Source organism: Phacochoerus africanus, chromosome 2, assembly GCF_016906955.1.
Source record: "Phacochoerus africanus isolate WHEZ1 chromosome 2, ROS_Pafr_v1, whole genome shotgun sequence".
In the NCBI taxonomy this organism is placed as follows: Eukaryota; Metazoa; Chordata; class Mammalia; order Artiodactyla; family Suidae; genus Phacochoerus; species Phacochoerus africanus.
In genome coordinates this window covers 254,347,927-254,370,483 of record NC_062545.1, presented here as the reverse complement: position 1 = coordinate 254,370,483, position 22,557 = coordinate 254,347,927, and the positions used below count along the sequence as shown (strand labels likewise).

At 46.9% G+C, this 22,557-nt stretch overlaps 1 protein-coding gene across 2 annotated transcripts; it reads left to right on the top strand.

Moving 5' to 3' along the window:
• Positions 1–696: 696 nt before the first annotated feature.
• On the top strand, positions 697–22,285 carry PTGR1 (prostaglandin reductase 1). 2 transcript variants are annotated; one of them, XM_047768144.1, is made up of 10 exons: positions 697–813; positions 2,207–2,322; positions 4,479–4,524; positions 5,706–5,762; positions 7,281–7,448; positions 11,573–11,690; positions 13,678–13,833; positions 17,110–17,218; positions 18,228–18,346; positions 22,030–22,285. In XM_047768144.1, the coding sequence occupies exons 2-10, from the start codon at positions 2,217–2,219 to the stop codon at positions 22,138–22,140; spliced, it is 990 nt and encodes a 329-aa protein (XP_047624100.1). In that variant the 5' UTR covers positions 697–813; positions 2,207–2,216; the 3' UTR covers positions 22,141–22,285. The 2 variants fall into 2 exon arrangements, with proteins under 2 accessions (XP_047624100.1, XP_047624101.1); XM_047768145.1 differs by lacking the exon at positions 697–813 and adding an exon at positions 1,532–1,628.
• The last annotated feature ends 272 nt before the right edge of the window (positions 22,286–22,557 follow it).

Sequence of the window (22,557 nt, the reverse complement as noted above, 5' to 3'; positions counted from 1 at the left end):
AATAGAAGCACATCTGTTATATAAAGAAGAAAAAGCTGTATGCTGATTGAGCATGCTTTTTAAAGCCTTTAAAAATACTCAGCATATAAACCTGAGTTTGAGCTTGCTGGTGTTTTTTGTTAATGTGTGTTCTCCTTTCTCAGAATTTCCAGCGTGTGCTGTAACTCATGACCTGGATTCTTTATTTGATTTACTTAACTACATGTTACGCAAGTGCATTCTAACATTGCACATATTACCAAAAGCAGGTAAAAGTAAAATTAGTCTCCTGAAAAAAGAAAGAGAGAAAGAAACAAAACCAAGCAAAGGGAAAAAAGGAATCCTACCCTGGTTAACACAACTGGTTTAGGTAACCCTGGTCTGAGAATGTTCAGGCTGAAGAAAAAGGTGCTGAGTCTTATCTTTGGAATGATTCCATTTTTGTGAAAACCAGGGGAGAAACCTTCTAAATGTACTGAATGATTATGGAGAAGGGTAACATTTGTGGTCTTAGCATTATTTCTCCGTTTACAGGACTGACCAGGATTGGGCTCAGAGTTGGGGGTCTATAATTGACAGTGTGGGAGGCCTGGGACTGACTGGGGCCGCTGGGAGACCCGCCTTTCCCGCCTTTGTCTCTCACCTGCCTGCCTGAGCAGCAAGGGGCAGGGCTGACTTTGCTACGCAGCATTTTCCCCCACCCTTCCAGGAAGCCCCGCCCTGAGGAAAGCCTCAAGCCTCACCCCCTTCGGGGATCCACCTAAACACCGGCTCCAGGCGCTCTGCGGCGCAGTCCCAACCACCTGCTTTAGGTAGTGGACCCTGCAGACTCCTGTAAGTAAACTTCCACACCCCCCACCCTTTGTCCCTGCTGTTTCTAGGCTCCTCTGTAGCTCGGCGTTTGCAGATTGCTCGCCCTCTCGTAACGCTGTGCCACTCTGCGTCTTGCACTCAGAGGAAACTTGGAAACAGGATGTCCCGACTGATGCTTCCTGGTCCATGCAGATTCCTGAAGAGATCGGAAAGGGCTGCGAGAGGGAAGGCCATTGCCTGGCAGCGTTGTGGGTGCGCGGCTTAGCTGCCTGCCCGGGGGAGGGGGCTGGCTAAGGAACTTGCGGGACTGCAAACCTGAGACAGGTGTGGAAGAAGAAAGGCGTCGGAATTCGGTTAAGACACGGGTGTGGGCGAGGCGAGGCGAGGAGGTGGGATCTGGCGGCGAGTGTGCCCGGACCTGGCATCCCACCAGGCCCCGTTCCTCTGGCGGGTGGGGACTCACCGGGATCTTCAGCTGCCTCGGCGGCCATGCCCTTTACAGGGAAGCTTCTGGACTTTGGGTGAGTCCAGAATTCGCAGCGGCTGTCTTTCTGTGGAAAAAGAGACAAGTAGGACCCGCACAGTTGCGGGTCGTACCACCCCGACCGCTGTGTCTGCAATACGGAAGTGTCCCCTCCGGGCTGCCACTGGCCCCAATCGCGAGCACTGGGCGGGAAAGGAAAGAAAGGGCCAGCCCCTGCGGGCGCGTTTGCAGCCGATATCCCCTGGGGGAAGGCACGGCTCCCATGTGATGCGGAAGAGATCGGCCCAAGCCTAAGGTGCTGCCCCGAGAGCTCAGGGCCGCCTGAGTCATCGTCTCTTGGCCTTGTGTGCAGGCAAGTTTAAACTCTGACCCTCGATTTCCCCTTTGGTGCCAAAGAGAACTCGCGCCTGAGCAGCAGCGCCGCCCGGTGGTTGTCATGTGTTCCTGAGACGGCTTGCCTCGGAAGGCAAAGCTGTCCATCTGAGAGACGTGCATAGACTTCGATTTGCTTGTGTTTGATGCTTTTCCTTAGAATTCGCTTCATGTGAGGAGAGAAGTGGAATATTTGCACGCCAGGTAGCTGTTCAGTGCCCTAACGAAACCTTAGCAGTGGCTAGGAAGAATTTGTGTGGGTTCACATTATTCCTTGCGTTGGAGATTTCCGACGTAGCCTCTGTTTCCTCATCTGTACACTGGCCATGATAATAACGGCTGTCTTACAGGGAAGTTATGAGGATAGAAGGAGTTGATAAGTATGAAGTGCTTAACAGATCAATAGAAACAGTGAATACTAAGTAAATGTGATGAATGTTAACTGTTCATGAAGTTGATGATGGGTAGAGCCTGCCATCCCCCCCTCAGTGCAACGCGTAGGGAGCGGTAAGAATCCAGTCCCTTCAGAGGCTTGACTACGCGTTTACTGTGTTCTAGGAGCTTCAGGATGGTTCGTGCTAAGAGCTGGACCCTGAAGAAGCATTTTGTAGGCTACCCTACTCCTAGCAACTTTGAACTGAAGACAGTTGAACTCCCGCCCTTAAAAAATGGAGGTAAGTCAGATTCAGAAGATTTAAGTTAGAAGAGACCATATCCGTTTGCCTTTGCTGAATAATACACTACCTCCACACTCAGTGACTTCAAACCACAATCACTGATTAGTTCACAATTCTGGGGGGTGGCAGTTTGGGCGGGATTAAGTGGGTGGTGCTACCCGGGCTAAATGGTTAATTCAGAATGAGTGTCCCTCACATGTCTGGTGGTTAGCTGGCTTTCTACTGAGGTGTGTGCCTCACTTCTCGTCTGTGTGACCTTTCCAGCAGGCTGGCGGGAGCTCTTTGTTTTTGCTGTGATTTCATAAGTCTAGGGCAGCAGGAATTGGCAAGTCCAATCTGCAAACACTTTTCAAGCTTGTATCATCTCTGCGAGCATGCTGTTCACCAAAGCCAGTCACATAGCCAAGCCCAGACTCAAGGGGTGGCAACAGACTTCCTGATGGGAGGATGGCCAAGAGGCCCTCACCCAGGGGTGGGTGGTACCTATGGTCCTTGTGCAGTCTGCCACAGAGACCTTTTGAAGGCTGTCTGTGTGAAACCTCCACGCCACAGTGGAGGATCCCTCTGCTTCCCCTGGTAACTGAAATGCACGTTTGGGTGCTTTGTCCTTCATGACTTTTGCCAGACCCTGGGGAGGACTTCCTCTCTGTCTGGTGAGCCTCATGATGACAGTGGGGTCAGCACTGCCTGGCAGCCGCGTGCACAGCTCAGACTATCCCTGTGAGCAGACAAGGAGGGAAAAACCCTCCTTCTGCACTGAGGGGCCTCCCGTGCTCTTGGGGGGAGTGGAGGGACAAGGCCAACGTGCAGAAATGGAAGGGAGAGAAAAGGCAACGCACCCCATCGTGTGTTTGGAGATGAGCTTTGCAGAGCACATGCTAAGGGGTGTCTCCAAGGGCTGTTTTCAGGTAGGTAAGCTTGGAGAAAAAGGCGTGCAGTCAAGTAGCATGGCAGGTTTCCCTCTAGGTTGGGATAGTCAGGACTCAGGATCAAAATTCCAGAGAATGCATGCATGAGGTCACTCCAGCAAAGTGCATATATATTTTTAATGCCAACTGAGGTTAGTAATAAAATCCTATGTGAGCCCTGTGACATGGCCCTGTGCAAGTTCCTTAATCTAAGCTCAAATAAAATGGAAACAATAATTGCAAAGAACATCGTATGAAATAACCTGTATAAAGCATGGAGTGAGTGCCGAGTAAATAACCATAATTTTTACTTTTATTAAAAAATTTAGGCGTTCCCACTGTGTCTCAGTGGAAGCAAATCCGACTAGTAAAAATATGCTCGATATCCCTGGCCACGGGAGAAAGGCAAATCAAAACCACAATGAGGGAGTTCCCGTCATGGTGCAGCAGAAACGAATCCAACTAGGAACCATGAGGTTGCAGGTTCAATCCCTGGCCTTGCTCAGTGGGTTAAAGATCCAGCATTGCTGTGAGCTGTGGTGTAGGTCGCAGAAGTGGCTTGGATCTGACGTTGCTATGGCTGTGGCAGAGGCAGGCAGCTGCAGCTCCAATTCGACCCCTAGCCTGGGAACCTCCATACGCCATGGGTGCAGCCCTAAAAAAAATAATTGAAATAATTTTAAGGGTTTTTTTTTTGGCCACGTTTACAGCATATGGAAATTCCCATGCCAGGGATCTAACCTATACCACCGTAGCAACCCAAGCCGCCACAGTGACGATGATGGATTCTTAATCCGATTTGCTACTCAGAAACTCCAATCATTTTTACTTTTTTTTATTATTTTTAAGGCCACACCTGTGGCATATGGAAGATCCCAGGCCAGGGGTCAAATCAGCTGCGGCTGCGGCAACACCAGATCTGAGCCGCCCCTGTGACCTATGCCCCAGCTCGTGGCAGTGCTGGATCCTCTAACCCACTGAGCAAAGGCAGGGATAGAACCTGCATCCTTACAGAGAAAAATGTCGGGTCCTTAACCTGCTGAGCCACATGAGAGCTCCCTAATAATTTTTGACTTTTCTTAATTGGACTGGGCCAAATGGGAGAGCTCTTCTTGTCTCTTCAGTAGAAAGCACAGGTGAGAGGGCAGCCCTGAAGCAGAAAGACAGCTTGTGTTTATTTAGAAGGCCAGAGAAAAGGCGCCGGGCCTGGGTTTCTAACTGCCTGTGGAATGCTTTATTTTGTAGAGGTCCTGTTGGAAGCTTTGTTCCTCACTGTGGATCCTTACATGAGGTATTTTTCCCTTCTGAAAATTCTGGTGTGTTGGACACTCTTTTGAAGTGGTCAATCTTGTAAAGCATCTGGCTGATTCAAAACACTGTCATTTCCCCTGTTTCTCCCAGGGCTTCTAGATGCTCATCATTTTCAGGCAAAGGTCTGAGTAGAGCAGAGCAGTGAGGGATTATGTCGGCCCTTTTCTTTTACCTCCCTCCCCTATCTTTTTTTTTTTGTCTTTTTGCCTTTTCTAGGGCCCCTCCCACGGCATATGGAGGTTCCCAGGCTAGGGGTCTAATCGGAGCTATAGCCACCGACCTACACCAGAGCCACAGCAACGTGGGATCCGAGCTGCTTCTGCAACCTACACCACAGCTCACAGCAACGCCGGATCCTTAACCCGCTGAGCGAGGCCAGGGATCGAACCCACAACCTCATGGTTCCTAGTTGGATTCGTTAACCACTGCGCCACGACAGGAACTCCTCTATCCCCTATCTTAAAATGCACAATTCATCTCCCATCATTCACTAAAATTGCTTCCCTCCAAAATAAAAGAGGCCAAACTCAAATTTCTCCATTTCACTACTGGCAAATGACTTGGGTGGAGGAAGATGCTAAGATGAAAATTGCATCTGCTTGCCTTGCCTTTGTTCTTTTAATTCAGGTAATCTGCAGTTGACACGAACGTGTGTACTCAGTAAACAGTTCAGGGAGGGGTGGGAATAAAAGCTTTCATTGGCCACTGATTCAGTAATTTTCTTGCCTAGGTAAGCAGTGCAGCCATCTTTTTTTTTTTTTTTTTTAATAATTGTTTTTCATAGTGGACTGATAAGACATTCAAATCTAAAGTGAAAACTGTTTCCAAATGTTGACTAGCAGCCCTTTTTATGTGTCTAGTGTTTTGGGTAACAAGTCCTCAGTGGTACCTGCCTTATGCTGTTAAAGTCATTCATAGACACTCATCTGCACATGAGCACAATAGTAAGTTTCTCATGTTCATTTTCCAGAAGAATCCCATCAGAGCCAAGAGCTACCTCTACCAGCTTTCCTCCTGCATTTCACCCACTTTCCTGCCCTCCTGGCTCTGGGTTTTACTTTTATACACACTTCCCCCCAGTGGTTTTCCATTTGGTTTGAAACTTAAGACAGTTTTCCCCCAGATGCTCTTGTGTTTTAACGCTTCGTTTTGTTTTTCCAGGATAGCAGCAAGAAAACTGAAGGAGGGTGATATGATGATGGGAGAGCAAGTGGCCAGGTAGTTTTTTCCATTTTTCCATTTGTCTCCATTTGTCTCCTTTCCATTTGTCTCCTTGAAAAATATGTCTCCTTTTTACCTCCTGCTGGGTCCTGTTTCTGTCCATCGCTCCTATAATTTCTTCAGCCTATGTGGGTTACTCACTATTTGACCTTGGAAATCTCTTGGGAAATCTGCCCCTTTCCTGACTAATTGAGAGGGAGGGAAGAGTATAAAGTTGTTATTATTTCAACTTCACTTTGCTGTCCTTACTTTTAAGTACTAAAAAAACCCGTATTCATCCATTTCCTGACTATTGTAAAATTTTAAATAAAAAGTGATAGCTTTGAAACTGAAATTTCCTCCGTCATCTGAACCTTAGAGATGACTGTGGTTAATGAGTTTATTTCAAAAAATTGTTCACTACAGGGAGTTCCCATTGTGGCACAAAGGAAGTGTATCCGACTAGTATCTGCAAGGATGCAGGTTCGATCCCTGGCCTCGCTCAGTGGGTTGGAGATGTGATGTTGCTGTGAACTGTGGTGTAGACTGGCAGCTGTAGCTCCAACTCAACCCCTAGCCTGAGATCTTCCACATGCCATGGACTTGGCCCTGGAAAGAGAGAAAAAAAATTGTTCAGTACACCTACTGATATTTATAAGCTTTAATGGAATTAAATGCCCTTCAGCAAATTGCCTTTTCTCACTCACTAGGTCATGGGCCTCTTTTGGTATTATCTTTATTATTATTATTTTTTGGTCATGCCCAAGACATGCAAAAGTTCCCCAGCCAGGGATTGAAACCATGCCACAGAAGTGAGAAAGCTGAATCCTTAATTGCTAGGCCACCAGGGAGCTCCAAGGAACTCTTTTGATGAGAGTGTATAGATATACTACCTACCTTTTAATGGCTGCAGATTATTCCATTGTTATCTGCGGTTTAACTAATCTACTGCTGTTTCCAGTTTTTTCTTTTGTTGCCTTTTTTTAGGTTTCCTTTTTTTTTTTTATTAGAGTTGATTTACCATGTTGTGCCAATTTCTGCTTACAGCAAAGTGACCCAGTCATTTATATATGTACATTCCCTTTCATCATGATCTATCCCAAGAGACTGTTGTTTTTTTTGGTTTTGTTTTTGGTTTTGTTTTGTTTTTTCCTACTGCAAACAGTTCTACAAGGAATAGGCATGCATCTCTCTGAGTGTGTCTGTGTATTCGTTGCCCATCTGGATGACTATTTATTTCCGTTAAATTCCTGGGAGTAAAAATTCCAAGTCAAAGAAGATGCACATTTCGATTTGTAGAGATGATGACACATTGTGCTTCAAAAAGATGGAAGAATTCCTCTCTGATGGCCCATGTTTCTTCTCAAGGAGGAAAGGCCGATGGCTGAGAATGCAAACGGAGAGTGTGGTATATGGTAGGGCCCTCAGCCACGGCGTGTCACCTCTGTCCCCTGGTGTGGACACTCACCGCGCAGCACCCTGCCTTTCCTTGGAAGGGAAGACGATTGACGTGTCTCAGTGTGCTTTCTCTTTCAGAGTTCTAGAAAGTAAAAACGCAGCCTTCCCCACGGGAACGATTGTAGTGGCTCTTTTGGGCTGGACCACGCACTCCATTTCTGATGGGAAAAACTTGGAAAGGCTGCTTCCAGAGTGGCCGGACACAGTACCGCTGTCTTTGGCCCTGGGAACGGTGGGCATGCCCGGGTGAGTCTCGTGGGTGTTTTTCACTCGTATTTTCAGGTTTTCCAAACGGGTTGGTCCGGAACTTGGTCAACAAGAAGAGACGTGCGGCCCTCTAGGCTCAGGAGCTGATTCAAGAGGGTGGTGGGACTGAGCAGCAAAGAAGAGGGGCTGGAGTTGGCCTTGGGACACAAGGAGAGAGGAGGGGAATCAGGTCAGAGAGAAAGTGACAGCAAGGAGCAGCCTGGGGCCTGGTGCCTCTCAAACAGCTGCAAATGGTAACAGAAAGGCACCCGCTCCTTCTGTCCCTGGAAGGGTCTTGGCGTCACCCCTCCCTCCTCTCCGTCTCCCTTCCAAGAGTTGAGAAAGGGAAAGAGGGTTCACTTATCGTGGCCTTTCTGTACTATCTCTCTTCCCTCACCTCCTTTCCACATCCGAGTTGCTGGAGGTGTCAGGGGATCTGAAGTTTAAATAACAGATGAATCAGAGTATAATTGTACAGTCACTCCGTGTGGCCCAGATTTGAAACCCTCTTGGTTTTAAGGGTCTCTTTGCCCCTCAGGAAGACTCCTGGTCAGCTCCTCCTGCATTTGCTCTCAAGGGCCCCGCTGCACTTGGCACCTCAAGCTTCCTTTCTTGTCCTGGAGAAGCCACATTGATTGAATTCCTTTTGGAGTCCCCAGATCTTTCCTAGCCTGGAATCCATTCCTTGCTCTAAGTTGTGGGATCTTTTACTTCCTTCCTTCTCCCCACTCTTACTCTCTCCCTGTTTTTTACACTTTGAAGGACTTCTAAAGAGTGAAATGGAGGAGTTCCCGTCATGGCTCATTGGTTAACGAATCTGACTAGGAATCCTGAGGTTGCCAGTTCGATCCCTGGCCTTCCTCAGTGGGTTAAGGATCCGGCATTGCCATGAGCTGTGGTGTAGGTTGCAGACACGGCTCGGATCCCGCGTTGCTGTGGCTCTGGCGTAGGCGGGTGGCTACAGCTCCGATTTGACCCCTAGCCTGGGAACCTCCATATGCTGCGGATGCAGCCCCAGAAAAGACAGACAAAAAAAAAAAAAAAGAGTGAAATGGAAATATGTATCCACAACTGATCAGCCTCCTGCAAAACCAGTCCCATACACCCCAAGTTCATATTACACCTAGGTTTTGAACTCCTCCGAATCATCACAACCAAGAGATGAAATTATGAAATTAGAAGTGCTTAATGCCTTCATACATGCAATTGGTGAGCACTGAACAGAATGACAGCCCTTCCTGTTCTTTCCTGCCTGCCCTGTACCCTCTACTAGTGAGAGCACTTCCTCCCACCCTGTTTTCCCATCCCTCCTTGCCTCCAAATTGTGAGCCGGAGGTAGGAGCACGGAAGTGAGAGCAGACATGAAGAAGCCTCGGAGTTAGTCTCCCATGACGTAGTTGGGGAGAAAGGAATTTGTGAAGTCGTAGGAGATATGTATTCATCATACATATGAACACACAGGATAAGTGATTCATTTGTGGGCATTTGTCTCAGTTACCTGTTCTAAATGCCTACGGAGTGCACTTTTATTCTGAACAATCCACTTCATCCCAGTGGTTCTCGAAGGCTAGGAGGGAGGAGTTATATATGCCGTGTTTCTAGCTTCCGCTAGAAACACAACACCCATTCTTTGAGAATTCTTGCCATTATGAACCCTTACCCATGGGGTGGGTCAGCCCTTCCAGAATTCTGGAGCTTATACCAGAAGTTGAACTGTGAAACCTCAGGTCTTTCAGCTGTCTAGGTGCCAAAGATTTCACATTCTCCCCAGGTACTGCATTATTGCTTCAATAGCACCTCTGTCTTCGGAGTTAAGCTAGAAGAGGTCAAGTATTTTGCTCACCAGCTGTTGATTCTATCAAGTCTCCCTTTGTCCAAAGTGTACCTTTAATTTTCCTTTTAGGATTTCTTTACTGTTGGCCTTCCCACATTATCTCCTTTTTATTTTTTTATTTTTTATTTTTATTTTTTTGTCTTTTCTAGGGCTGCACCTGCAGCATACGGAGGTTCCCAGGCGAGGGGTCTAATCGGAGCTGTAGCTGCCGGCCTACACCAGAGCCACAGCAATGTGGGATCCGAGCCGCGTCTGCAACCTACACCACAGCTCACGGCAACACTGGATCCTTAACCCACTGAGCAAGGCCAGGGGTCAAACCTGCAACCTCATGGTTCCTAGTCAGATTCGTTAACCACTGAGCCACGACGGGAACTCCTCTCCTTTTTAAAAGGAGGAGATGTTTGGGAAGGCCTTGTGTATCTTAGGTCCATATGTCTAATCGAAAGCTGATTCTGTGAGTATCCAGAAGGGAGACAGGTGGAGAGCGGGCATACAGGTTGTCCTGGGTGGAATGACCCAATCAGAAAATGTACCTTCTGGAGTTCCCGTCGTGGCTCAGTGGTTAACGAATCCGACTAGGAACCGTGAGGTTGCGGGTTCGATCCCTGGCCTTGCTCAGTGGGTTAAAGATCCAGTGTTGCCATGAGCTGTGGTGTAGGTCACAGACACTGCTCTGATCTAGTGTTGCTGTGGCTGGTGGTGTAGGCCAGTAGCTACAGCTCCCATTCAACCCCTAGCCTGGGAATCTCCATATGTCTTGGGTGCGCCCCCAAAAGACCAAAACAAACAAACAAACAAAAAACAACAAAAACAAAAAGAAAAACAAACAAACAAACAAAAAACAAGAAAAGAAAAAGAAAATATACCTTTTTTTTTCTCTTTTGTGGTTAGGCTAACTTGCCCAGCACACTCTGATGTCAGCATTCATTAAAGCAGTGGTTCTCAGTTGCTTGCATTTGTAAGAATCACCTAGAGTCCTATTAAAATTCATATTTCCACATCTCAGTATTTTTGAGTCAGTGGGTCTGAGATGGGGCCTGGGAATCTCAATTTTTAATAAAACTCCAGGTGATTCTGAGACAGGTGGCATTCCATCCACCTTTTGAAAAACACTGGGCTAAGGGAATATTAGCTATTTGGATCCTCAGAAAAAGAGCTGTCTGTGCCTTTTACTGCCTTCCCGTCAATGCCCAACTGCAACGGCCCCACACAGAAGAGCCAGAGGCTGAGTAGGCTTAAGTTATGCCAAGGTGCAGTTTCTGTTAGACACGGAAATAATTTTACATGAATTTTTCTGAGAATTTGCAAGTGGCTTAACAATCACCATAATGGATATAGATTTCATGGGGCTCAGACTCAGGGTGCAAAAATAGAACTGACATTTTTTCTACTGCTGGACTCCATTTTTATCTCAAGCTGGTGTCTTGAACTCAAACCTCAGTTAAAGCAGTGATGTCTCATATCATTTTGGGTTTAAAACTTATCATTTCCTTTGTCTTCTCCCTCGGGCTGATGCAAAGCTCCCAGGGTTAACACAACAGGGTCAGCGGAGGGGGGCCAGCAACTTGCTCTTGGTCCGTCTTAGGCTGGTCCCCTGCTCAGGGGGGTAACTTTGCCCATTGAGTCTTAAGCCACATCCCCGTCCGAGCTGGAAATCCACTGAGGTATGATGGTTTCTCTACCCGGGCCCCCCTGGTGCTGCCTGAGCTGCATCTCTGCAGGCCCAATAGCACTAGCTCTTCCCCTGCAAGCTGACTTCGGCATCTCACTCGGGATGAGGTGGGGAAATGGCAGAAGCTCTTCTGTATCACTTTGGAGCCATGAGAACCTCCAAGTGTTTCTCTCTGACCCTCTCAGGCCTAGACACCATCTACAGTTATATTGGCTCTGTGACAATGGCACCATGGTGACAAGGAGGCTTTCCCCATGAAGCTCGCCATCTCCCCACAACTTAGATGGGAAGGAGGCATATGCTCTCTGCTCTTGGATCCCTAAAGTTTAACAGGGACCTCTTTTCTTTCACTGCTGAAACTTGGCCGGGGGGTGGACAGGATGCTCCCCCTCCCAGCCACCATTGTGTTCCCCCCCTGGTTCCCATCATCGTTATTCCTCTCTGAGGGTGTAGAAGGAGGAGGCGGACCGTTAGTGGCTGGTAATAGTCATGTCCCGTATGCCGTCTCTGACCTGGACCCATGGCACGGGGCTGCTGAGGAGGCCTTCAGGGTGTAAATAAATGGGACGCAGGAGAAAGAAATTTACCCTCTGATTCTTACTTTTCTCCCCTCAGCCTAACAGCCTACTTTGGCCTGTTGGACATCTGTGGTCTGAAGGGTGGAGAAACAGTGATGGTTAATGCGGCAGCAGGGGCCGTGGGCTCTGTCGTGGGGCAGATCGCGAAGCTCAAGGTAAGTGTCTGCCTCCGAAACCAACATCACTCCACACCCAGAGTGTGCGCTGGGAGTGCAGCGGTGCGGGCGGCAGACCTTCCCTCACGTCGGGGGTTTGGTCTACTTGATCTCCTCTCGAGGTTGAAGATTGGAAATGATTGAGAAAAGGGAGGCGCGAGGAAAATGGCATGGCAAAGATGACCCGAACACGGTCATCTGATAACATTGCAGGTCTCAAGTCACAGATGGCCTCTGCTAAGAGGTATGAGTTTGCGAGCAGGAACTATGGACATAGTTTTTATGGAACATTTCTTGTTACAGCTTCATCTCTTGCTTTGTGATTATCCCCAGCAGTGGGGGGAGGGACCTGAAATCAACGAGCAATCATTGCCCACAGGGTCCCACTGTGTTTCAAAAATTGGATAGGACGTATCCTTAAACCTATTCCTTTGAAACTCCACTAGCAATCACCATACTAAGTTTGTGCTCAATCCTTAAAGGAGTGACCTGATTAATTTGTATTTTAGAGCAATCATTTTGGCCTTGGGAGGAGAATAGTTTGTAGGGACACAATACAAGAGACAGAAACAAGAAGTCAGGGAGTCCGACTCTTATCTATGAGGATACGGCTTCAATCCCTGGACTTGCTCAGTGGGTCAAGGATCTGGTGTTGCCGTGTGCTATGTTGTAGATCGCAGATGCGGCTCGGATCTGGCATTGCTGTGGCTGTGGCAGAGGCCGGCAGCTGCAGCTCCGATTCGACCCCTAGCCCGGGAACCTTCATATGCTGCACATGCAGCCCTAAAAAGCAAAAAAAAAAAAAAAAGTCAGGAGACTCTCGCAATAATTCACATGGAAATGATGATACATTAACAGCGAAGATGGGATGTCAGAGGCAACTTTTAAGGACATTGGATGAAAAAGGATAAAACCTGGTGACTGGATGTAGGTAGCAAGAGAAAGGAAAGCATCTCCTATGACCCACGGGGTTCGGGTGTGGATGACTGGGTGGCATCATTCACCACAATAGACAAGAGAGGAGGAACAAGAAGGAGGGAAGGGGAAAAATGCATTCCATTTAGACCCACTGATCACGAGGCCCCTCAGGCTACCCCAGTGAAGAGCCTTACGGGTCATTGGCACTCAGGAGAGAGGCACGGCTGCAGTGAACAGACTCGGGGATCAACTGCACGCAGGCGGCAGCAAGGTCATAGGCGTCAGTGAGATCATCCTCGAGAGTATAAGGTTAGAAGGAAAAAGGACGCAGGAGAGGGAGTTGGCAAAATCTTTTTGTCTTGAATCATGAAGGAACAGAAAGAGTTGGCGGCAGTTGTTTGTACAGATACACGTATGAACCCAAGGCCTTCCCCCCACCTGAAAGTGAACAGAGGCTGGTATTCCAGCCTTCATGAAACATCCAGAGTAGAAGAGAGCTTTCAGAAGAGTGACTCTCTATGTGTCAACATAATCTCTAGTCTCAACCTGAAAGTGCTTCTCCGGATGCTCTCCAGTTCCCCTTTGATGAGGCAGCATCTGGTCCAGTGCTTTCGGCCAAATCTCAGAACAGAAGGCAGTCAGTTACCAGGAGGGATGTCTATTCTATGAGTGTGCCAGGGCTGAGCCAAAATTATAGTCTTAAGAATGCCTGCACCAAGAGATAGCATGCAAATCACTGCAAGGGAAGCAACACCCCAAAATAATGAAACAAGAGAGTCACATGCATAGGCTGTCGAGCTGGCAGATTGAAATGAGCTGCAAACCATATAAACGTAGGAGGGATCTGGTGTGTGGTCCGAGGCAAGGTGAACTTATGGTTGGGTTGTACTGTAGGCTAGTTTGGAACTAATTTCACTCATGGAGCCTACTGGCCCATTATAGTATCCTCATATATGTTGCTCAGCTCGTGGGATGGTGTTCTTGGGGAACCCGGCCATACTAGACTGCGAGGAGAGACTTTCCCCATGCTTGTGGTTTATAAATGGTATCCATTTTTCTCCTCATTTAGGGCTGCAAAGTTGTTGGAGCAGCAGGGTCTGACGAAAAGGTTGCCTGCCTTAAAAAGTATGGATTTGATGTTGCCTTTAACTATAAAACAATCGAGTCTTTGGAAGAAACTTTGAAAAAAGCCTCTCCTGAGGGATATGATTGTTATTTTGATAACGTAAGTACCAGCTGGACTTAATATCTGCTTTACTTAAAAAGTAACAAAGTACTGTATGAGGGCATCTACTTTTCGAGTTTCCATTTTAAGATAAATGAGAAAAGCACATACAGTTTAAAAAAAAACCAGTTTTATTAAAATATAATTGACCTGTTTAAAGTGTAGAACTCAATAATTTTTACAATAGTCACGAAATTGCACAACTCTTCCCACAATTTGTTGTTGTTGTCTTTAAGCCCACACCTGCTGCATATGGAAATTCCCAGGCTAGGGGTCAAATTGGAGCTACAGCTGCTGGCCTACACCACAGCCACAGCCACGCCAGATCCGAGGTGCATCTGCAACCTACACCTCAGCTCACGGCAGCACTGGATCCCCACTGAGCAGGACCAGGGATCAGAGCTGCACCCTCATGGATGCTAGTTGGGTTCATTTCCACGGAACCACAATGGGAACTTCACCCTTGCCACAATTTTAGAATATTTTCATCACCCTACAAAGAAATGCTGTGCTTATTAGCAGTCACTGCCTTTTGCCCCCTCAAACTGACCTTTCATGACTGGCTTCTCACACTTAGCATGTTTTCTCTCATCCATGTCATAGCATCTATCATGATTTCATTCCTTTTTATGGCCAAATCATATTCCATTGTGTGGATATATCACATTTTATTCATCCATCCCTCAGTCAATAAACAATTGAGTCGCTTGCATTTCTTGGCTACTATGTATAATGCTCCTGTGACCATTTATGTAGAAGTTTTTGTGTGGACATATGTGTTCATTTATCTTGACTACAAGTGGAATCGTTGGGTCATATGGTGACTCGATGGTTAACATTTTGAGGAACTGCCATACTCTTTTGCAGTATGGCAGCACTTTGTTCTCACATATGTTCGCACCAGCAATCTCTGTGGGTTCCAGTTTCCCCAAATCTTCACCAACATTTATTATCTGCATTTTGACTGTGACTCTCCTAGTGGGTTTGCAGTGATATTTCATTGTGGGTTTTTTGTTTTGTTTTGTTTTTTGCTTTTTTTTTAGAGCTGCACCTATGGCATATGGAGGTTCCCAAGCTAGGGGTCTAATTGGAGCTACACCTGCCAGTCTATGCCAGAGCCACAGCAATGCCAGATCCGAGCCGCGTCTGCGACCTATACCACAGCTCACAGTAACGCCAGATCCTTAACCCACTGAGCGAGGCCAGAGATCGAACCTGCAACCTCATGGTTGGATTTGTTTCCGCTGCGCCATGACGGGAACTCCCGCGTCGTGGTTTTGATTTGCCTTTCTCCAGTGGCCAGGGATATCAAGCATCTTTTTATATGTTTATTGGCCACTTATATCTCCTTTGAAGAAATGCTCGCATTCAAATCCTTTGCTCATTTTCAGTTGGGTAATTTGTTGAATTGTCAGAGTTCTTTGTATATTCTATCCCTATCAGACGTAGCCAGTTCTTAGTATTCCTGGTCTTTATGTTCTATTAAAGTCACTATAACCTCTAAACCATTGCTCCTCTAGGAAGTAGGTACCTGTGTGTACATACCTCATAGAGATTACCATCTTCAGTCTGAAGCTTCTAGTTTCTCTATTTGAAAAAAATGAAAGAATGAGGCTCAAAAGTGTTAAGTAACTTGTCTGAGGCTGCCCCACTAGGAATCCTCCCAGCTGTAATTCATACTACACGCAACTAGCCCGAGAGCTGGTGCTTCTCAAACTGTTCTGCATTGACTCCCTACTGTCTTCCCCCTCTGGTAATCTCTGAATGAGACCTACAAAAGACGGCAGAGCTTGGGCCCTTTCTTTGACCTTTGCTGGGAATTTTGTGTCTCTTTTGCGACGTGCCACTCTGTATTGGTCTGCAAATGACCAGAGAAAGCTCTGTGAGCAGTGATTTGGGGGTTATAAATACATTTTAGCAGGTAGTCCAATTCTAAAATATGGAAAATCTGATAATGAGGATTATTAGTAATAATGTCTCCTATATATGGTTTGCAAATATTTTTTCTTATTCTGTGAGTTGCTTTCACTTTCTTTTTTTTTCCTTTCACTTTCTTGATGGTGTCCTTTGAAGCACAGAAGTTTTAAATTTCGATGAAGTCCAACTTATTTTTTTCTTTTGCTGCTTGGGCTTTTAGTGTCATATCTAAGAAGGCCTTACCTTAGCCACGGTCACAAAGATTGACTCCTATGTTTTCCTTTTTTTCCGTAAGAGTTTTATTGTTTTACTTCCTACATTTAGGTTTATGACACATTTTAAGTCAATTTATGTGTATCATGTAAGGAAGGAGTCCGATTTCGTTTTTTTCCATGTGGACATCAGTTGTTCTGCACCATTTGTTAAAGGGGCTATTTTCAGAGTTCCCATCACGGCACAGGGGAAACAAATCCGACTATGAATGATGAGGTTGCAGGTTCGATCCCTGGCCTTGCTCAGTGGGTTAAGGATCTGGTGTTGCCGTGAGCTGTGGTGTAGGTCGAAGATACAGCTTGGATCTCACGTTGCTGTGGCTGTGGCGTAGGCCGGCAGCTACAGCTCCAATTAGACCCCTAGCCTGGGAACCTCCATATGCCATGGGTGTGGCCCTAAAAAAAAGATTAAAAAAGAAAAAAAGGACTATTTTCCCCCCATTGAGTTGTTTCGGCACTCCTATCCAAAATCAACTGACCATGAATGTAAGGGCTTGTTTTTGGACTCTCAGTTGAGAACTGTTGATCTATATTTCTGTTCTAACACTGCCTTGATTAATATAGCTTTGTAATAAGTTTTAAAATCAGAAAATAGGAGTTCTCCAACTTTGTTCTTGATATGGCTTCTAAGTTATTTTCCCATACTTTTAGATAGGGCAATGAGATTATTGAACTCATCTGAAAACCCCAATATATAGTAAAATCAAATTTATAAGTTATATGAGGTATGTTCCTACAGTCAAATAAAAATGCCCAGTTCCTTTAAAAAGGAAATTATAAGCAATTGCTTTTATTTATTTATTTGGCCATGCCTGTGGCATGTGGAAGCTCCTGGGCCAGGGATCAAACCCACGCCATCGCAATGACAATGCCGGATCCTTAACCTGCCACACCACAAGGGAACTCCGAAAATGCCCAGTTTCTGATGTCTTTCCAGCTTCAGTCTTCTGCCCTGCTGTGCTAATTTAGTCAGTGTTATCACTGTTAAAACAAGTATTGAGAAATGATCATTGTGAGCTAATGGTTCTAAATCTTCTTGCGTTCAAATTATTGAAAGTTTGGGGGTTTTGTTTCCTTGTCTGTTTAGGTGGGTGGAGAGTTTTCTAATGTTGTTATCTCCCAGATGAAGAAATTTGGAAGAATTGCCATATGTGGGGCTATCTCTACCTATAACAGAACGGGCCCACCTCCCCCAGGTAACGAACTCATGCACATGGTGCCCTGACATGGAGAGGATGGGGGCAGGTGTGGGATTTGCTGAACCTCTTGGTCTATTATTCTCTTAGCGACTCTTAGGCCAGGGGTGGACACTGGTTTTGCATCTGCTTTGAGAACAGAAGTCGATAGGTTTCTGCCATATGTGACTCTGTTAAGCCACAAGGAAGAACAGGCGAAGTGTGGGCAACATTGGGGTATCCGGCCTTGATTAGCACAGGAACATTCCCCGTGTGGTCTTTGGGACCTCCTTCTGTTCCTAGAACGGTTGGGAAGTTTTGTTCTGTCGCATAAGGGATGAACATTCCCTGGCTGCCCGGCCTGTGCCTGGTCTCCCCCTGGGTATGAATTTCCTATGGCTGCCGTAACCACTACCCCACATCGTGACTTAAAACCACACACATTTATTGTCTTCGTAAATGGAGGTCAAAATCTAAAATGGCTCAGCAGGGGTGCATTCCTTCTGAAGGCTGAAGAGGAGTCTGCCTCCTTGCGTTTTCCAGCTTTTCGAGGCCGCTTGTGTTCCTTGGCTGATGGGCTCTTCCCCCATCTTGAGAGCCAGCCACGCAGCACCTTCAAATCCTCCCCAGCACACCCCGATCGCTGCTCCAACATCATCACATATTTTTTCTCAACTGATTTCTCCGCATCCTTCTTTCCCTTACAAGGACCCGTATATGGGCCCACCTGTTTAACACAGAAGAGTCTCTCCATCTAAAGGTTCTAGACTTAATCACGTCTGCAAAGTCCCCTTTGCCACGTAAGGTAACATATTCACAGGTTCTGGGGACTAGGACGTGGCCGGCTTTGGGGCCATCGTTTTGCTCCCACAAAGCGCATGCTGGTTTGTGGGGAGCCCTGAGCATCCGAGTGGAGGAAGCAGAAGGGAAAGCACGAGGAGAACTAACTCTGACATGCCTGCTGCTGCTGGGTCTTCACCACGGCCACCTCCCTGGCCCCTGGTGCCCAAACGTGCCCTCCTCTTCCCAGGGCCGCCCCCGGAGGTCGTCATCTATAACGAGCTCTGCTTCCAAGGCTTCATCGTCTACCGCTGGCAAGGAGAAGTGCGCCAGAAGGCTCTGAGGGAGTTGCTGAAGTGGGTCTCAGAGGTAAGGGGCTCCGGAGCCACTCCTCCACCAGGGCACTCCGCTTTGGATGCTGCAGATTTCATTTCGGCTGCAAGTACGGGGTCGTCGCACTGCTCCCCCTTTTATAACCAAATATCTGGAGGTCTCATGCGCACACCCTGTCTGCACTCTCTCTCCGTCTTTCTTAAGCCGCCCATCAAGCTTTGTTACTGTTGCCCTTCCCCCAACACTGCTTTTGTCAGGGTCGCCCGTGTCCCTCAGACCGTGAACTCCAGGGCCTGGCTCCCAGCATCTCTTGGCTGTGGGGCATATCTGACTGGGGGCTGGGGGGGGGGGGCTCTTTTTCTTCCCTTGGATTTTGGTTTTCCTCACTGATTGGTCTTCCTCAGACTCCTTGGCCAGCTTCGTTTCTTCTCTCCAGAGTCACAGTCGGGTGCCCCCACGCCCCGTCACAGGGCCTCTCTTCTCCATCCGCACTCCCGCTGGCCCTTAGTTATCTCATCCAGGCTCTTGGCTTTAAAGCTCATCTGTGTGCTGACAGCTCCTAACAGTCTGTCTCCAGCCTGGATCTCTCCCGAGCTCTAGCCTGTTCCACAGCTGTGCCTGGATAGGTAACGCTCGTCTCTATCTCCGTTTTAATATGTTAAAGACCAAACAGATCTTGCTCCTTCCTGCCAAGCCCGCTCCATAGACAGACCTCAGCATCTCAGTTCTGACAGGGCTGCCCTTTTAATACTCAAACCTTGAGATCATCTTTGATTCCTTTCTTTGTCTCATACCTGTGTCTAATCTGTCAGGAAATTCTAGTGGCCTAACCTTGGAAATATATCCAGAACCTGCCCAGTTCTCTCTCCTCCACTGCTCCCATCCCGGTCTGGCCACCACCTTGTCTGGCCTGGGTGCTCTGTACCGTCTAATCTGCTCTCCCACTTTTTTTTGCCCCTACAGACAATTCCTAACACAGCAACCAGAGTGATCTTTTAAAACACAAATCAGGAGTTCCCGTCGTGGCTTAGTGGTTAACGAATCTGACTAGGAGCCCTGAGGTTGCGGGTTTGATCCCTGGCCTTGCTCAGTGGGTTGAGGATCCGGTGTTGCCATGAGCTGTGGTGTAGGTCGCAAATGCGGCTTGGATTCCGCATTGCTGTGGCTTTGGTGTAGGCTGGTGGCTACGGCTCCGATTAGACCCCTGGCCTGGGAATCTCTGTGTGGGAGCAGCCCTAGAAAAGTCAAAAAGACAAAAAATAAAACAAAACATAAATCAAACCAAGTCATTCTAATGCTCTAAACCCTGCAAAGCTCCCCATTTTCACTTAGAATAAAGCCTGCAAGGCTGGACACTATCTGGCCTCTGTCGCCCCCCTAATTTCATTTATTATTCACCTCTTTGCTCACTCTACCAAACCCCCCACCCCCAGACACACAGCCCTCTACTCTTCTGCAATTACTTAATTCTCTCAAGTTTTTGCTAAAAACTTCCTTCTGAATGATGCAGCTTATATTTATTTAGTCTTTTTAGGGCCGCACCCACAGCATAAGGAGGTTCCCAGGCTAGGGGTCCAATCAGAGCTGTAGCCTCCAGCCTGCACCACAGCCACTGCAACGCAGAATCTGAGCTGCATCTTCACCCTACACCACATCTCCTGGCAATGTTGGATCCTTAACCCACTGAGCAAGGCCAGGGATCGAACCCACGTCCTCATGGATGCTAGTCAGTTTTGTTAACGTTGAGCCATGATGGGAGATCCTGAAGAAGGCAGCTTTTAAAATGACCCTTTTAAATCGCAACCCCCCCACTCTTGATCGTCTTCTCTTTTATCCATAGCTATTATCATCTTTAACATAATATAGACTATAATTGACTTACTTATCATATGTATTGCCCATCTCCCTCTCACGAGAGTGTAACCTCCACAAGGGCAGCCATGATCACGCATTTTGTTTTCTGATGTATCTCCAGCACCTAGTATAGTGTCTGAATCAATATAGGTACTAGATTCACACTGTTGAATGAACACATGTCAGTGGTGCATGTATTTGTTCCATGGCTCTTCCAGATCCCAGAGTGGAAAGAGTCTTCCTATAGCCACACCTTATAGACCCAGAGGAAGAAGTCAGTCCTCTTGTCCTGTGCTGCCATCATTGTCCCACCTATACCGCGTGGAGTTTTAATCAAGAGAAATCTGAATGACTGAGGTTCATTGTTTTCATTTCTGAGGGAAAAGTGGTACCACACTTCCCAACTCCAGGCTTTATTATCATTTCCAAATACAGAGCCATAGGCGGCCCCCCGGTAGCCCTTGGAGCTTGGCGTCTCCCCCAGTCTGATGCTCTTGAGTGCCGGGCTGGGCGCTTCCCAGGAGCTGGCAAGAGCAGAATGCTTTCCGAGTTCCTGGTGTGTAGGCTCTGGGTCCCTGGTGAGGAAGGGGCACATGGTCCCAGCTGACGGCAGACCCCATGTGCTACTACTCTTTCTTCTAACAAAGTGAACCTAATTATATTTAAGTCACTAGAGAATTGGTCTCATTTCTCTCTCATCTACTCTTTTTCTCATCCCCCCTCCTTTTGTAATACTTCTCATTTCAGAATAGTTCTAGATTTACAGAAAAATTCCAGAGAGACTACAGTGTTCTCATCTACCCTGTAGTCTACATCCCAGTTCCCCATATTTTTAACATTTTATATTAGTATTCATCCTCTACTTTTTAAAAAATTTTACTGGCATGTAGGTGACTTAGTGTTGTGTTAGTTTCAGCAAAGTGAATATATATATTCATTCTTTTTCCCCATGTACATGACTACAAACTGTTGAGTAGATCTCCCTGTGCTATACAATTCATCCTCTGCTTTTAACCTTAAAACTCTTACTTAGCGCTTTTGACCTCTTCCAGGTTCTTTGCCTCTTCAAGAGCAGGAATGAGCTGGGGCTTTCTAGCGAAGGGTTCAAATCCCAGCTCCCCTCCATCTTCCTTGAGGGACCTCAAGTAAATAAATAGTCCTTCCATAAATCTGTGAAGGATGCTAAACCATCACTGGGATACACTGGGGAAAAAATGGTTATCAGGGAACTTAGTCTCCACAGAAGACCCCTTTAAAATAATACGAGCAGGTGAAGTAGTTCTACTTTGTAGATGGTGTCTTGTAGAAAGAGAAATGATAAACTGTCACTCAGTGACTTCCCCCCACCCTCCTCCAGTGTGAAGGTAAAATATACATACTGAACAAATCGTGGCCTGAAGGGCAGACAGATTAGACTGCCATGCTATGTACATTCGCTGCACAGGGCCTGCCTCTTTAGGGGTCACGGAGAGACAAGGATGCGACACCCCCGGCTGCTGCAAAGATGAGCACAGACAGCACCCTGGAAGGGTGTCCCCGGCTCCATTTGCTTCCTCTTCTGAGATCATTCCATTATTAAAACTTTCCATTCTATTTACTCAGAAATTGCTGAACTGCTTCCTTGTGCCATTTCTCATATGGTTAGAGTCCGCTCTAAGGCCTACTGTTACATTCTTATGTGTTCTGCAATCTGTTACTTACCCGTGTCTGCGGCTCAGGCCCCCAGAATGACGGAAGTGCAAGGACAGGGTCTCCACTTCCTGGTTCCAAGCTTCCCATGAGGTACTGAGAAATCCGTTGCTACTTTGAGTGTATCACTTAGAATATGAAACTAATCTTTTCTATTTGTTGTTATTTTGATACAGGGTAAAATCCAGTACCATGAACACATCACGGAAGGATTTGAAAACATGCCCGCTGCATTTATGGGAATGCTGAAAGGCGAGAACCTGGGGAAAGCAATCGTGAAAGCATGAACCAAGACGACACGAGAGTCCAGAGATCACTTCATTCCTTGGATACATTTTTTAATGCTTTAATAGAACGTGTACTGTCTTCATGATCTAAAACCCAGTGATTGTAATGAGTTTGAGCTACCTAATAAAATGCATTTAAGGAATACATAAGTGGCAACAGAGAGTGAAAATCAGAGTGAACAACAGCCAGGCCTCTCGCTGCCTATTATACATCCTCCAGGGTTATAAGAGAAAATAGTGGCTGTGGAGTCCAAAAGTTCTGTGATCATGGACTTCTGCTTTTTCATCTGTACAGTAAGGACAGGACCAGCCGCTGCAGAAACAGAGTATATGTTTGTTTAGAGCAGCAGCACGATGCCTGGCATGGGCGAGGTACTCGCTGTGTTAGCTACCTCCCTGCAGAAACCGGTGAAGGTG